Below are 16,470 nucleotides of genomic sequence, written 5' to 3'. Positions count from 1 at the left end.
TATTTTTTTAATATGTATTCTGCTTCACTTCGGCTAGGGCAGGGGTTGGGGATGTGTGGCACTTCAGATGCTGATGGATTCCAAAACCCACCAACCCCAGTCAGTATGGAAAATGGTCAGCAATGATGAGGGCTGTAGTCTAGCAATATCTGGAGGGCTATAGGCTTCCCATCCCTGCACTAGGGGGACGGAAAGCAGATACCAAGATAAGAAATAATATGTTTTACAGTGTTTTTATATCGGCTGTAAGCCACCCAAAGTGGCTGGGGAAACCCAGCCAGATGGGTGGGTTATAAATGGGAATTTAGAGTCTAGAAAAAATTGTTAAGGGGAGCAGCTGAACTTATATTTCCAACTATTCTACTGTAAACACAGAGAAAAACACAAAATACAACAGATGACAGGTTTCTCATTTCTTTAATTTTTCTTCCTTATTAGCTGTTCCCTATTGTTCAGCTCAGGCCTCAGAATGATTATGTAACATTTGGGGAAGAAGATGCAACCCAGCAACCCACCACCAGAGGCTAAGATGGAGAAGATCTCCACAGCTACCATGTATTTTCCCTTGGTGCTCAGGTAGGAAGGAATAAAGGACAGCCAAACACTGCAGAAGACCAACATGCTGAAAGTGATAAACTTGGCTTCATTGAAACTGTCTGGTAACTTCCTGGCAAGGAAAGCCACAGCAAAACTTACAGTTGCCAGGCAGCTCATGTAGATGAGGACACAGTAAAACATGGCCACAGACCCTTCATTACATTCTAGTATCATTTGTTCTGTCATTGAATGCATGTCCACATCTGGGTATGGGGGAGAGGTTGCCAGCCACACAGTGCATATGCCTGCTTGAACTATGGAGCAGGAAAGGAGAATGGAGTGGCCTAGTCCTTTGCCCACCCATTTCCTCATCCTGGATTCTGGTTTTGTAGCCATGAAGGCCAAAACCACCATGACGGTTTTTGCCAGGACACAAGAAACAGCGGTTGAGAAGATGATACCAAAAGCTGTTTGTCGGAGGAGGCACGTCACCTTCTCAGGTTGGCCAATGAAGAGCAATGCACAAAGGAAGCAGAGCAGGAGAGAGATGAGGAGAGCGTAGGTGACGTTTCGGTTGTTTGCAATGACAATGGGTGTGTCATGGTGTTTCATAAATATACCTAGTACCAGAGCTGTTATTAAGGAAAGTAAAAGAGAGAAACAGGCTAAACTGATGCCCAAAGGTTCTTCATAAGACAAGAAGCTTATATCCTTGGGTAGACATGCATCACGGTTCTTGCTTGGATAGTCTTTGTCTGGGCATTTATGACAGTCATTCATATCTGGTGGGGAAAAAACATATATTAGGACATATATTTTAGCTTGCTGAAATGTTTACTTTCTGTCTGAGAAGAAAAGAGCTCTGTTTAAATCAAAGCACATGTTTAGTACTGCCTGATGCTCTGTAATGTGGTATTGTTGCAATCTAAGCTTTCCCTATGTCATGCATATGCGAATAAACCCCATGAGACCGTGAGGGGAAAAGTACAGTGGTACCTCAGGTTACATGCGCTTCAAATTACAGACTCTGCTAACCCAGAAATAGTGCTTCAGGTTATGTACCGTATTTTGCGCCCCATAGGACGCACCTAGTTTTTTTGGGGGGGAATAAAGGGGAAAAATTTTTCCCCCCAAATGCAGGGCTGGAAGAACCCGGTCGGGAACAGCGGGAAGGTGCGCTCCGCCTCCCCGCTGTCCCCTGAGCTTGTGGGGCTGGCGATGGGGAGAAGTGCGCTGAGTCCGGGACTGCAGGCAGGTCTGCGCGGCCATTGGCTCATTGATTTGTGTCGGAGGGGAGGTCAGCCATCTCCTGCCCCTCCATTGACCAAGGGTATTCTGTTAAAGGAATCCAGGACTTGGATCCTGTCTAAAGTCCACTTGAGGTGGTTTGTGGGTCTTGCCCGGGACTGCAGGCAGCTCTGCGCGGCCATCAGGAGCCGGGCGGGACACACAAACCAGATCCTTGTTAGAATAAAATTCACACTGACACAGAATCTTGGTTTAAGGTTATTGGGCAAAATTTTGGGCACTGAGCCCGGGACTGCAGGCAGCTCTGCACAACCCTCGGAGCCAGTCTCCTGAGGGTTGCACAGAGCTTCCTGAAGCCTGGAGAGCGAGAAGGGTCGGAAGCCTGCATTCGGAAGCCTGCATTCGCCCCATAGGACGCACACACATTTCCCCTTGATTTTTGGAGGGGAAAAAGTGCGTCCTATAGGGCGAAAAATATGGTACTTTGCTTCAGGATGAGAACAGAAATCGTGCGGCAGCAGTGCGGTGGCAGCGGGAAGCCCCAGTAGCTAAAGTGGTCTGCACATTAAGAACAGTTTCAGGTTAAGAATGGACCTCCAGAACGAATGAAGTACTTCACCCGAGGTACCACTGTAGTCCAAAGTGTTTAATTCTGTGCAGAAGGTTCAACTGGGGATAACTAACCTAACTAACCTAAAACAACTAAACGTCATACAAAGACTTCGAAACAGTTTTATACGTTTGGCACAAATTCCACTAAATTCCATTAAGTTTAAATTTCCTATCCAATTGAACCGCTTTGTTTCCCTCACCCCATTTCCTCTTAAGGCACTTTGTTGTCTCCTTATGATTGGTCCAAACAACAGTGTGAGCATGCATACTGACTCCCAGTTGAAACAAAGGAGCTTCCTCGTTTTCTGCTAAAATTTTATTGCAGAATTAGATTTCAGGTCAGAATTTTATTTCACTCTAGTTACCCTCAATAGTCTGACCACAGTCCAAGCATGCTCAGTATGTCAAAACATTATATGGTATAATTCTCTGTATTTAATTACTGCCATATTCTTGAATTTAATTGGTTCAGAGCTATGTGGTCCTGTAAGTGCAACAGCCAGTGCCGTTGCCATCTGAATGTTTATTCACACTAGCCTGAGTACAGCCTGTCTAAGTCAGAAGGAGTGGCAAGGCCCCCTCTAGATATGCTCAAGACGCAAGGTAGAAATGTGCAAAGAGAAAGGCATGCTTCGCAAATCCACACCATGATCAACTCTCATCAGGAAACCAATATCCCCACTTTGGAAGGACATGTGGATCCAGAATTGGCCTCCACAGTCACTTATGGCCTCATTGTTAAAACTGTGTTTATGGAAGACAATCTTACTTGGCTATGAGTGATTGAAGAAGCAGAAGTGGGATCATTTTTAAGGGTGCTCTTGGTTGCGGTCAGGCCCCCAACCTGGTCCCCCCCCCCGGCTTGGGCGGAGTAACCCCATCATGCCAGGGTGGCACCACGATCACCCGGGCTTCTTGGCCAATCACTTTTCTGTGGGGTGATATAAAAGCTGCAGCATGAGGCTGTCAGGCACCTGCTTCACACTGCTGAACGCCCACCCACCCGCCCGTTATTGGCCTTGCTTTGTCTTTGGTTGGTCACCTGTCTTGGGCCGGGGGCTGGGTAGGAATGTTTCCATTTGGCAGATTGGCAATGGCCACTTGGCTTTTGCCTACCTCTTAGCAATCGTCACAACTTTGTAAGTTTTGGCGGTGAGGCATTGGCTCATTGGTTTGTGGAGGAGGGGAGGTCAGCCATCTCCTGCCCCTCCGTTGAGCAAGTGTATTCTGTTAAAGGAATCCAGGGCCTGGATCCTGTCTGAAGTCCACTTGAGGGGCTAAGGCCATGGCAGGCCTCTGGGGACACCGAGGAGAGATGCAGGCGGGTTCCCCTGATGTGGCTTCCTTTTGGGGTGGTTTACCCTTACTGACTTCCTGCAAAGGGGTCTGATATAGCCCTTTGCCAATGCCTCAGCCAATACCACACACATTTCTGTAATCAATAAAATTGTGGCCCGAAATTTTGCCCAATAGCCTTAAACCAAGATTCTGTGTCAGTGTGAATTTTATTCTAACAAGGAGCTGGTTTGTGGGTCTTGCCAAAGAAGAAGAAGAAGACTAAGAATAAGACGAAGACAAAGAAGACGAAGAAGACGAAGAAGATGAAGAAGAAGAAGAAGAAGAAGAAGAAGAAGAAGAAGAAGAAGAACATTGAACCACATACCATCGAACTACTCTGAATGCATGATCATTCTCATTTGATTAGCATATTTAAACTATATGAAAGGCAATGATCAGAAAGAGGCAGGATCACATACACAGTAGATTATCTCTTTTGAAAAGTAAACTCAGCCGTCTTTACAACACCTTTCAATTATTAGTGCTGAGTCTGGATCTATTTAATCTATTTATTTCTCCTACCATCCTGGATTGCAATCTTCCCCTCTGGACATGGGATGCAATCGTAGCAGCAAGGTGGCTGTCCCTCCTTCACTTTCTTGCTGGATCCTGGAAGACAACGCTCAGTACAGACTGAAAGAGGCCGAGTCTATTCCGCAAATGAAAGAGCAGAAGGGTCAGCAAGAGAACAATGAGTTTGGAAATCTTCATGTTCCTGTGCCCCACTCTATGTTACTAAGCTGATTCAGCATTCCAACAATATGTAGAATGGCCATTTTTTTTAGTAGTAGTAATGTTTGAAGTGATGTCATACTCCCTCTATGGTTCTGGGATGTGTAGGTGTTGTGATTACATAGCAGTTCCCCACTTTTTAGCAAGAAAGGAAAAATCTTGGGGCTTATCCTCTTTTCCTCAGTTAAAAACCAATATTTTATTATTGTTAAGAAATATTTATAAAAAATTTATAAATATAATAAAATAAAATATTTGCCTTTATTCCATTAGTGACTTCTAGCAGTAAGCTTTTGGCTCTTAATCTGGTACTTGGATGAAGAAGAAGTGTTTGGATTTCATATCCCACTTTATCACTACCCGAAGGAGTCTCAAAGTGGCTAACATTCTCCTTTCCCTTCCTCCCCCACAACAAACACTCTGTGAGGTGAGTGAGGCTGAGAGACCTCAGAGAAGTGTGACTAGCCCAAGGCCAACCATCAGCTGCATGTGGGGGAGCGGGATCACCACACTGGCTCTCTGTACGCATTGGTCATGTTCTACAAAGGAACATGCAGTTTAAAAGACAATGAGTAGACCTGCAGGTGAATGGTCATTGCTTAGGCAATACTGAATTACTTGGGAATTATCTAATAATGTGATCCTACCTGATTAAACCAACTGTGCCATGTTATTGCATCTTCATCAAGGATGAATGATTGGTCTCGAGAAGTTTGCGGATCTATCCTCCCAACGCTCACTCTGTGCAAACTTTGGTTGGAGAATATTATCCAATTGACAATATCTAAGCTAGATACCACCTCTCCATTCTGGTTGATGAAGACCACATCTCCTGCCGTATTGTTAAATGAGATACTTCTCAGAAAGTGATGGAGCTAGATTGAATACAGAAAAGGCAATTGTTTGGAAAAGACTGCTGTTCTAATACAGGACTGAGGTATCTTTTTTCCTATGGGCAGGACCTACAGCAATTGGTGTGCGCTGATTATGTCAACTGTGAGTGAAGCTGATTAAGTCAACTGTGAGTGATCTCCCCCCCCTCTCTCTCCAGTCTTTCTTTCTCCCACCCCACTTCCTTTCCTCTCTCCCACTTCATCTCAGGCGAAACAACAGTCATTTGCAACTACCTGCTTTGAGCGAGGATTTGGTGTATATGGGATACAGAGAATGCCGACCATCTCTCTTGGCCATGACTACAGCTTGTTATCTGTGAATACAGTTGCATTTCAGTGATCTCCAAACTACTGTCATACAAAACCGTTTTTTCTCTGAGAGGAATGAGCTAACTGACAACATTTTGGAAACCCATACTTTATCAGAGAATAACAGGTTTCTTCCAGTTGAGGATGTCCAGCCTATTACCTGCCAAAACTGTAGATTCTGATTCTTCCCTCCCCCTCTGTATGCCATTTCTCTGTGCCTGGGTCTGGATGTGAACATGGCATGTAAAGCATGGGCCATGGCGTATACAGCACTGTGGATGCAGTAACTGTGGCCTGTCATGCTCATTTCAAAAAATGATCCAGGAAGGCTCTCCAGCTTCTCTTCCCTGGTGCAAATATTCCCCTCCACCCCGTCTGAAGTGATATCTGGAAATACACATTCAAAGGCCTGTTGCCAGAAGTCCTTGATAAAACCATCCCCATCTGCGCTGGATGGGTTTCTGTGCAGAACATACTGATGAAATCCTGGTGGGTTTCGGAAGTGAATTTCAAAGGCTATAGCACCATTGAATACTCTTGAATCCCACTTCCTTTGAAAGACAAATGAAGCAAACTCAATCTGGGCAGTTATTATCCATACTTTGCTTTTTATATTGTTTATCATGTCATCATGTTCTGATAGGTATGGAAGCCATCTAAAAGTTGCCATGGAATAAGATTCTCCATTTGCCACAATAACATTAGCTTTGCTGCTAAGAATTTTATGGTTTATAATTGCCCCCTGTTGTAGCATGCCATTAATTTCAGAAATAAAACTAAAATCAGGGATTCTTTCTAGGAATGCAAAACACACACCACTCTTGGTAAACATTGGGGAAATGGTTTGCACAAATCTTTCTCCGTTTTCATTGTCCGTTGCAATGACTCCAATCCACGTCCACCTGAAATGCAGAAGCAAAGAGAGAATTCCCTCATACTGAAGGGCTTCTGAGGGTGCCATCTGGTAGAAGGGAAGCCCTGGGCTTTTATCATTCATCACTGGAGCAGAGCCATAAATGAGCTAAAAAGTAAATAGAAGAATAGAAGAGGCAAAGTAGATTATTTTCACAGTATTCATATTTACTGTTAGTCAAATATGCCCTTTGCCAACGTTTCACGGTTTGTTTGCCTCTCTCTCAGTTTTACAAAAGACACACATGCAGATAGGCTGAAACCTGGGATCCTCTCCCTTTTCTCATTTTTAAACCTTTCACTTTTATGACTGGAGTAGGGCATTGTGCCTATTTTACTTTTAAAAAACCAAACATTTTTTGAGTCATTGCAAAATTTGCCAAGGTCTTGTATAATGGATAAAACTGAATGGGGAACATACCATGCCCCAAGCAGCAGATTACCTAGACATTATCTGCCTTTGTCAAAATCGCAAGTTGGATCAGATACATATTTCTTCTTTCTTCTTCGTGATGCACATGCCCCCTCACACAGCAAAACTGTGCTGATTCTTCTCAGACTTTATTTATGAACATTTATTTCACTTGTAATTCAGCTGCTTTCTATTATTACTGTTCTTCTGCAGAACTGGATTGTATCTTCAATTTTACATAACTTCTTTGTGTTTGGTGCAATAAAGGAGAAGAATTATGGTACTGGAACCTACCTGTCAGTTGTTTTAGCTATAAGCAATTTCCCCCCTCTTCCCCAGCAACTTTTTTGAGATGCCCTGATCACTAATTTTACTATTGACACCTACCTGTCAGCTTTTATCCTGTAAGCAAGATCCCCTATACCCCAGTTATTCAATTCAAATAACCTCCGCACTAAGCAGAAAGTACTGCATAACCAAAACGCAGCTGGTGAGGGAGAAGCCCACTTTCCCATCACTGGCCTTTGGGTTAACAGTATTTTAGATGTGTGTGTAAGGCGGGGTGGGGGGAGTGACATATCTTTTCTGGTATTGCACATTTCCCCTTATTGATGTTTGTTTGTTTATATTATAATTATGTACAATCATTATTTTCCAAGGATCTCAAGGTGCTGTACATGGTTCTCCTTGTAATTTCATCTTCACCCAGAAAATGATGGTACACCCTGAACTGATGCTGAGGAACCTGCCTCTTCCTCTACGCAAGCTAATAGAGGTATTGTACATGGGTGCCTTACCTGTGGAATCTTAAAGATATCCAAAACAGTGGCCACATAAAAGGAGATTTCAGAATCCAGTCCCCCAATGACCCCAGTCAGATTATTCTCAACATCACTTATATAGTTAGGGACAAATTTCTTCACCATGGATAAAAGTTGCAGTGTGGCAAGATATGTGCTCCTTGCATTGCTATAGCTGTCATATAAGTGGAAGCCCAAGGTGATATTGGGTAAGATGTGAGGGTCTTCGTTGACCTCCTTGACTGCAAATGCCAAGGCCACAATGTGCTGGTAACCCTTAGGCACCACTCTAGAATGAGAGTTGCAAACGGTATCAGCAGGAACTTCAGCAGATCTATCCTTTTACATAACAACACAGCAATTAATTATATTGTGTTCATTCGGATTAACTCACAGTCCATTCTACTATTCAACAGCTCTTATCAATGAAAAATTCTTCCTGATGTTTACTTGAAATCTCCTCTCTTGTAACTTGAAGAAGCTAATTTGAGTCCTAACCTCCGAAGCAAGAGAAAACAAGCATGCTCCATCTTACTGGTCACAGCCCTTGAGATATTTGAAAATGGCTAACATTCCTCCCCTCATTCTCATCATAGCTAAACATACGAAAACTCCCTTATCTGTTCCTCATAAGACTTGACTTGGTTTCTAGACCATCTTTGTTGCCATCCTCTGCACATGTTCCAGTTTGCCAATATCCTTCTTAAATTGTAGTGATCAGAACTGGACACAGGACTCCAGGTGACCAAGGCAGAATAGAGAGGTACTATTACTTCCTTTCATCAGGACACTATACCTCTGTTGATGCAGATCCCTTGAACCTTTCCACATGTAGTACTGGCAAGCCAAGTGTTCCTCATCTTAGATTTGTGCATTTCTCCCTATTGGAATTCTTGTGTCATTTTTGTCCCAGTTTTCCAATATTTTAAGGTGTATCTAGAGCAGGAGTTGCTAATGTGGGGCCCATGGGACGACTTCCCTTACATGTCTGAGGTCTTTTTCTGACACTTACAAAGTCTCTGGTCTCTTTAGTCTCTCCCTGCAGTGACTTCATTTTCATGAGTCAGTGATGGTCGTTGGAATTCACTAAATTCTATACTTCATAATAAGTACCTTTCAGTGCTGAAACAAAGCTTAGTCTAGGTTCCGAAAATGAAAGCATAAGGATATTCAGCTTTAGAACAGGTTTTTCAGAAATGCGTTCTTACTAACACTCTAGTTCAGATAAGGCCTATTGAAATTAGCTGATCAAATAAATCAATATTTATTTTTCCTATTGAGGAATGGGAGCTTCTTCAGTATTCTCTTAATTCACAAGACATTCTTATGAATTTTTACATCAGCCTATGTCCCACTGATTTGCAAAGTTGTTATTCCTAGGTAAATGGGCAGAAGTTTGCAGCCTTAGTCATTATTTTGAGGCTGCAAGTCTACGTTTGATCATTCCACGGATGTAATAAATGAGTGGCTTAGTTCTTACACAAACTCTTCAGGCAGCGCTGGTGGGGGTTCCTCAGTGAATGTTGCTGGAGAGGAGATGAAGCCACCATGGGAAACAATGCCACCAATGAGGAACTCTCCTGGCTGATGATACATGTGAAGTGGATGGTGTGGACCTTGGAGCCTGCATTTTGCTACGTGAGCCTGACATACATTATAAGAAATCAGTTCCAGCAGCAAGAACACTAAAACAAACATTCTCACTAAAAAATCAACTGTTTGTTCTACACAGAACCCATGATTTCTCAAGCAATATTATAATTAGCTTCTCCAGTTTAAAATTGTATCATTTGAATGGTAGTAATGCCTCCTGAGATGATGCAATCTGTGAGTATGTAAGAACAGACTTGTGGATCCCAGACCCTATTTAAATCATTCTGGTTAATTTGGGTATCTTTTATCTTTTTGCAAGTGCCCACTGAAAGCCCACAGGGTTTTTTGAGAAGCAGCAGATTTAATTATAGCCCTGTTAATAACCAAGCTGGAATATAGTTATTTATTCAATGCTTGTGAACCCCTGTGGAATTGCAGAAGAAAATGTGTTTGTGACAGATTCAGAACTGTTGTGTTTAATTCCCTTTCAGTGGATAATAATAAATATTGGTGATGTTAGAAGTTCATAATAGAAGACCTTGTAAACAATGGGGTCTCCAAAATGTAGTATGGTGCTGTCAGCATCTTGAAATTTGACTGAGTGGACCTGGATCCACATCAACCATGTGGCAATGACCCCTCACCACTTTGCAGGGGGCGACAGTTGTGTTCCCTCACCCTCAGCCTCCTTCCCCGATGGCCTAGGCACACACATTTGCTGGCCTTTTTTGGGGGGGGGGGGATTCTCCTTGGCCGGTGGATCTCAAAAGGGAGGGGTCTTTCCAATCCAAAAGGCACCATGAATGGGCCACTCACTGGTGCCTCCTGGAGGGCAGTGCCTTGCTGGCTGTAGCTATTGGCTGCTGTCTCGTCTGGCCTGGCAGTGAGGCTTAAATAAACAGACATAGCCCAAAGACATGGTGACCACAATGAGGTGAGAGGTGCATGTCGAGGCAGCCTTGGTGGTCTCTTCATAGGGACCCTGGGAGCAGATTGTGTAAAGAATGAATCCATATGAGACGAGCAGGCCAATAAAAGAAACTAGTGACAAAATTCCACTGTTGGTGACCATCATGACCTCTAAGGGATTTGTGTCAATGCAAGCCAACTTGATGACTCTGGAGAGGTTGAGTTGGTGTCCCATGCCCTCCTGTATGACTCCTTTTATAGCGACTTATGAAAATTATCTCCTAATTCTGTCAGCCTATGTCAGCTGGTACCGTAGGGAGAAAGAGGATTCTTGAAATCTCTCAGACCCCACAGTTCATCCACACCCAGGTGAGGGGGTCAAGATTCACAAAGTTGCTGAGTCTGACTTTCCTGCTTTTTGGTGAATTTTAATTGTGTCCAAATACATTCAGTGATGCTGATATCTCTGGCTTCATCTGCAAACTTGTGCATTTTATTTTTAAAATATGTATTCTGCTTCACTTCGGCTAGGGCAGGGGTTGGGGATGTGTGGCACTCCAGATGTTGAGGGATTCCAAAACCCACCAACCCCAGTCAGTATGGAAAATGGTCAGCAATGATGAGGGCTGTAGTGTAGCAATATCTGGAGCGCTATAGGCTTCCCATCCCTGCACTAGGGGGACGGAAAGCAGATACCAAGATAAGAAATAATATATTTTACTGTGTTAAAGTGGCTGGGAAACACAGCCATATGGGTGGGTTATAAATAACAAAATTATTACTATCATTATCATTATTATTAGTCCTACTTCCTTCCATTTCTGTCTCTACTTGAATACCTGGACCTTCTGCAAGGGGGACATAATCTTACAGACACTCATTAACAAGCATAGTTAGCTTGCTGTATAACAGTACAGATGTCTACTCAGAAACAAGTGTTTTAAGATTTAATGGGCCTTACTCCCAGAGAAGTGAGTACATATTGGCAACGTAGGCTCTGGTTTATGGTTGAAACAAAGAGAAAGCAGTGGCTTTGTGCCCTTAAGAGCTGTATAACAGGAAGTATAATTTAGAGGTTAAGCCTGGATTCTAGAAAGCTGAGGTCCATTATGGGAATACACATACAACCTGAAGTCTCTCTGTCCTCTTTGATTTCACTTTCAATCTGATTAAGCTCTGGTTTACTTGTATTCTCCATTCATCATGGTTAGGTCTAATCAATTTTATCTACTCATCAAACATTTGCTGAAGGATGTCAACAGTCAGTGGAAAGTCCAACAATATACTTGCCACAAATAGAATACATATTTGTATTAAGAATATAGCGTTCTGATCCATCACTTGTGTTGGTGAAAATAAAAAATTTCAGTTGTGGCTTTGTCGTCTGCTTTGCCCAGTGAACTGTGCATGGTTCTTTCTTGCCATCTTTTCCAAGCACCAGGGCAGAACTCATTCACACTTTCTTATCTAGTTCTATGAATTTCACCAAGGAGACATGATTCAGACAATATCTTGGTGGGAGGGAACCCAATTCAATGGGGGGTGTATTATTTCACAGTACATAGATAATCTATAGAACTCACTGGCATAGAAAACAATGGTGGAGACAGTGCATTTGCTTTTGGATATGCCTGGAAGGTTTAATCTCACTGTAAACAAGTGGTACAGTGACAATAAGTTATTTCTATTTCCCACAGGAATCTAGTTGGTCAGTGTGAGTACAGGCTGCCTTATGAGATGGGCCATTGATCTGATTCAAGAGGATCATCTTACATCTCTATGATCTTGAGTATGGATAGGTTGATGATGAAATCTGACTGTGAGCAGTACAGAACAAGAGACCATAAATGAATACTCAAATATTCCGTGGCCTGCAATAGTACAATTTTGTATATCCCATTATGCTAAAAGCTGTGAGACAAGTTTGATCATTGAGAATTAAGGCTAGATACAGATTTGTTTACATGTATATTTTGATAAGAATTGTTCTGAATCTTCTTCTCAACACATGCTACAAGAGAATAATGTATGTGGAAATGTATGGTTGTTTTCCTCAAAGCAAGTAAGTCAATTTTACAATGATTTTTCAACTATGGAAATTTGAACCCTAGAAAAAATTATATAAGGCAGCAGCTGAACATATATTTCCAAATGTTCTACACACAGAGAAAAACACAAAATACCAGAAATGACAGGTTTATTATTTCTTTAATTTTTCTTCCTTATTAGCTGTTCCCTATTGTTCAGCTCAGGCCTCAAAATGATTATATAACATTTGGGGAAGAAGATGCAACCCAGCAACCCACCACCGGAGGCTAAGATGGAGAAGATCTCCACAGCTACCATATATTTTCCCTTGGTGCTCAGGTAGGAGGGAATAAAGGACAGCCAAACACTGCAGAAGACCAACATGCTGAAAGTGATAAACTTGGCTTCGTTGAAACTGTCTGGTAACTTCCTGGCGAGGAAAGCCACAGCAAAACTTACAGTGGCCAGGCAACTCATGTAGATGAGGACACAGTAAAACATTGTTACAGAACCCTCATTACATTCTAGTATAATTTCTTCTGTCATTGAGTGCATGTCCACATCTGGGTATGGGGGTGAGGTTGCCAGCCACACAGTACATATGCCTGCTTGGACCATGGAGCAGAAAAGGAGAATGGAGTGGCCTAGTCCTTTCCCCACCCATTTCCTCATCCTGGATTCTGGTTTTGTAGCCATGAAGGCCAAAACCACCATGAAGGTTTTTGCCAGGACACAAGAAACAGCAGTTGAGAAGATGATGGCAAAAGCTGGTTGCCGGAGGAGACACGTGACCTTCTCAGGTCGGCCAATGAAGAGCAATGCACAAAGGAAGCAGAGCAGGAGAGAGATGAGGAGAGTGTAGGTGAGGTTTCGGTTGTTTGCAATGACAATGCTTGTGTCGTGGTGCTTCATAAATATACTTAGTATCAGGGCTGTGAACAAGGAAAGGAACAGAGAGAAAGAGGCTAAACTGATGCCCAAAGGTTCTTCATAAGACAAGAAGCTGATATCCTTGGGTAAACATGCATCTCGGTTCTTGCTTGGATAGTCATTGTCAGGACATTTATTGCAGTCATTCATATCTGGTGGGAAAGAAATATATTAGGTCATACATTTCAGTTTGGTGAAATGTTTACTTTCTGTCTGAGAAAGTAATGCTAAGTACTGAGTCTGGATCTATTTAACCTATTTATTTCTCCTACCATACTGGTTTGCAATCTTCCCCTCTGCACATGGGATGCAATCGTAGCAGCAAGGTGGCTGTCCCTCCTTCACTTTCTTGCTGGATCCTGGAAGACATGTCTCAGTACAGAGAGAAAGAGGCCGAGTCTATTATGTAAATGAAAGAGCAGAAGGGTCAGCAAGAGAACAATGAGTTTGGAAATCTTCATGTTCCTGGGCCCCTCTCTATGATGCGAAGCTGAGTCACCCTTTCAGCAATATGTAGAATGGCTATATTTTTTTAGTAGTAGTAATGGGAGAAGTGATTTCATACTCCCTCTATTGTTCTGGGATGTGTAGGTGTTGTGATCACATAGCAGTTCCCCACTTTTTAGCAAGAAAGGGAAAATCTTGGGGCTTGTCTATCCTCTTTTCTTCAGTTTAAAATCATTATTTTATAATTGTTAAGAAATATTTATAAATATAATAAAATAAAATATTTTCCTTTATTCATTGAGGGACTTCTAGAAGTAAGCTTTTGCCTCTCAATCTGGTACTTGGATTCTTTTGTCATATTCTGCACAGTAACATGAAGTTTTAAAGACAGTGAATAGACCTGCAGGCAACTGACCATTCTATATGCAACACTGAATCTCTTTGGAATTCTCTAATAATACGGTCCTACCTGATTAAACCAACTGTTCCATGTTATGGCATCTTCATCAAGGATGAATGATTGGTCTGGAGGAGCCTGTGGATCTATCCTCCCAATGCTCACTCTTTGCAAACTTTGGTTGGAGAATATAATCCAATTGACAATATCCAACCTGGATACCACCTCCCCATTCTGGTTGATGAAGACCACATCTCCTGCAGAATTGTTAAATGAGATACTTCTCAGAAAGTGATGGAGCTAGATTGAATATATAAAAGGCAATTGTTTGGAAATGGCTGCAGTTCTATTACAGAACTGAGGTATCTTTTTCATGCGGGGAGGACCTACAGCAAGTGGTAGGTGGTGATACAGTCAACTGTGAGTGGAGTCAGGTCCAAGGATGGAGAGAACACCAATTTTTTCTCTCCCACATCCCTCACTTCGTTTTAACAACCTTTCTTTATCTCCTCCTCCCCACACCACTTTCCCTCTGTCCCTCTTCATCTCAGGAGACACCACAGTGGTGTGCAACCACATGCTCCGAGGGAGGATTTTGTGCATATGGGATAAAGAGAATGCTAAACATCTCTCTCGATCATTACCACTGCTTCTTATCTGTGAATGCAGTAACATATTAGTGGTCTGCAAAGTTCTACCATGGAAGTGATTTTCCTTTTCTGAGATGAATGAGCAAGTTGACAACATTTTGGAAACGCATATCTTGTGGGGGAATAACAGGCCTCTTCCAGTTGAGGATGTTTAGCCTATTACCTGCCAAAACTGTTGATTCTGATTCTTCCCTCTCCCTCCATATGACATTTCTCTGTGCCTGAATCTGGAAGTGGACATGGCATGTAAAGCATGGGCCATGGCATAGACAGCACTGTGGATGCTGTAACTGTGGCCTGTCATGCTCATTTCAAAAAATGATCCAGGAAGGTTCTCCAGCTTCTCTTCTCCGGTGCAAATATTCCCCTCCACCTTGTCTGAAGTGATATCTGGGAACACACATCCAAAGGCCTGTTGCCAGAAGTCCCTGATAAAACCATCCCCATCTGTGCTGGAAGGGTTTCTGTGCAGAACATACTGATGAAATCCTGATTGGTTTCTGAAGTGAATCTCAAAGGATATAGCACCATTGAATACTCCTGAATCCCAGTTCTTTTGAATGACAAATGAAGTGAACTCAACATGGGCAGTTGTTATCCATACTTTACTTTTTATATTGTATGTCATGTCATCATGTTCTGATAGGTATGGAAGCCATCTAAAAGTTGCCATGGAATAAGATTCTCCATAGGCAACTATTACATTAGCTGTGCTGCTAAAAATTTTATGGATTATACTTGTCCCCTGTTGTAGCATGCCATTTATTTCAGAAATAAAACTTAAAGTGGGGACTTTTTCCAGGAATGCAAAGCAGACACCACTCTTGGTAAATATTGGGGAAATGGTTTGCACAAATCTTTCTCCGTTTTCATTGTCAATTGCAATGACTCCAATCCACGTCCACCTGAAATGCAGAAGCAAAGAGAGAATTCCCTCATACTGAAGGGCTTCTGAGGCTGCCATCTGGTAGAAGGGAAGCCCTGGGCTTTTATCATTCATCACTGGAGCAGAGCCATAAATGAGCTAAAAAGTAAATGGAAGAAGAGAAGAGACAAAGTAGATTCCTTTCACAGTACAGTGGTACCTCAGGTTAAGAACTTAATTCGTTCCAGTGGTCCTTACTTAACCTGAAACTGTTCTTAACCTGAAGCACCACTTTAGCTAATGGGGTCTCCTGCTGCCCCCGTGCCACCGGAGCACGATTTCTGTTCTCATGCTGAAGCAAATTACTTAACCTGAAGCACTATTTCTGGGTTAGCGGATTCTGTAACCTGAAACGTATGTAACCCGAGGTACCACTGTATTCATAATCGTTATGTGGTGAACCCTGTTAGTCAAATATGCCCTTTGCCAATCTTTAAGAGTTTGTGTGGCTCTCTCTCACATATACTAAAGAAAAACTTGCAGATTAGCTGAAAACTGGGATCATCTCCCATTTGTGGTTTGGAAATTTTTGCTTTGCTGAATGGGGAGGGGCACTGTGTCAGTTTTTTATTATTTTTATGGATCTTGTTAACACATTGATGACTGAAGCAGAGCATTGTGTCTACTTCACTGCACTACTGCACTACTTGTCATTGCAAAATTTGGCAGGGTCTTGTACAATGGATAAAACTGAATGGGGGAACATACCATGCCTCAAACAGCAGATTACCTAGACATTTTCTGGCTTTGTCAGAATTGCAACTTGGGTTAGATGCACATTTCTTCTCTGGAGCTTCG

General features: G+C 42.5%; 2 protein-coding genes across 2 annotated transcripts; both read right to left on the bottom strand.

Annotated features, from left to right (window-relative positions):
• Positions 1–417: 417 nt before the first annotated feature.
• LOC310662923 (vomeronasal type-2 receptor 26-like) lies at positions 418–6,711 on the bottom strand (the record flags this gene model as incomplete). Its single annotated transcript, XM_083410302.1, has 4 exons — positions 5,830–6,711; positions 5,115–5,342; positions 4,258–4,384; positions 418–1,319 (listed from the first exon to the last, which is right to left on the bottom strand). Exons 1-4 carry the CDS (start codon positions 6,664–6,666, stop codon positions 418–420), a joined length of 2,094 nt encoding a protein of 697 aa, XP_083266428.1. The 5' UTR covers positions 6,667–6,711.
• A 5,792-nt stretch (positions 6,712–12,503) lies between these two features.
• Positions 12,504–15,765, bottom strand: LOC310662986 (vomeronasal type-2 receptor 26-like; the record flags this gene model as incomplete). Its single annotated transcript, XM_083410445.1, has 4 exons — positions 14,911–15,765; positions 14,170–14,397; positions 13,526–13,652; positions 12,504–13,405 (listed from the first exon to the last, which is right to left on the bottom strand). The coding sequence occupies exons 1-4, from the start codon at positions 15,745–15,747 to the stop codon at positions 12,504–12,506; spliced, it is 2,094 nt and encodes a 697-aa protein (XP_083266571.1). The 5' UTR covers positions 15,748–15,765.
• Positions 15,766–16,470: the final 705 nt, after the last annotated feature.

The sequence above is a fragment of the Podarcis tiliguerta genome (genome assembly GCF_965153285.1).
Source record: "Podarcis tiliguerta genome assembly, chromosome: 13".
Taxonomy (NCBI): domain Eukaryota; kingdom Metazoa; phylum Chordata; class Lepidosauria; order Squamata; family Lacertidae; genus Podarcis; species Podarcis tiliguerta.
Note: the sequence above shows the minus strand (reverse complement) of the source record. Positions and strands in the feature narration are given on the sequence as shown.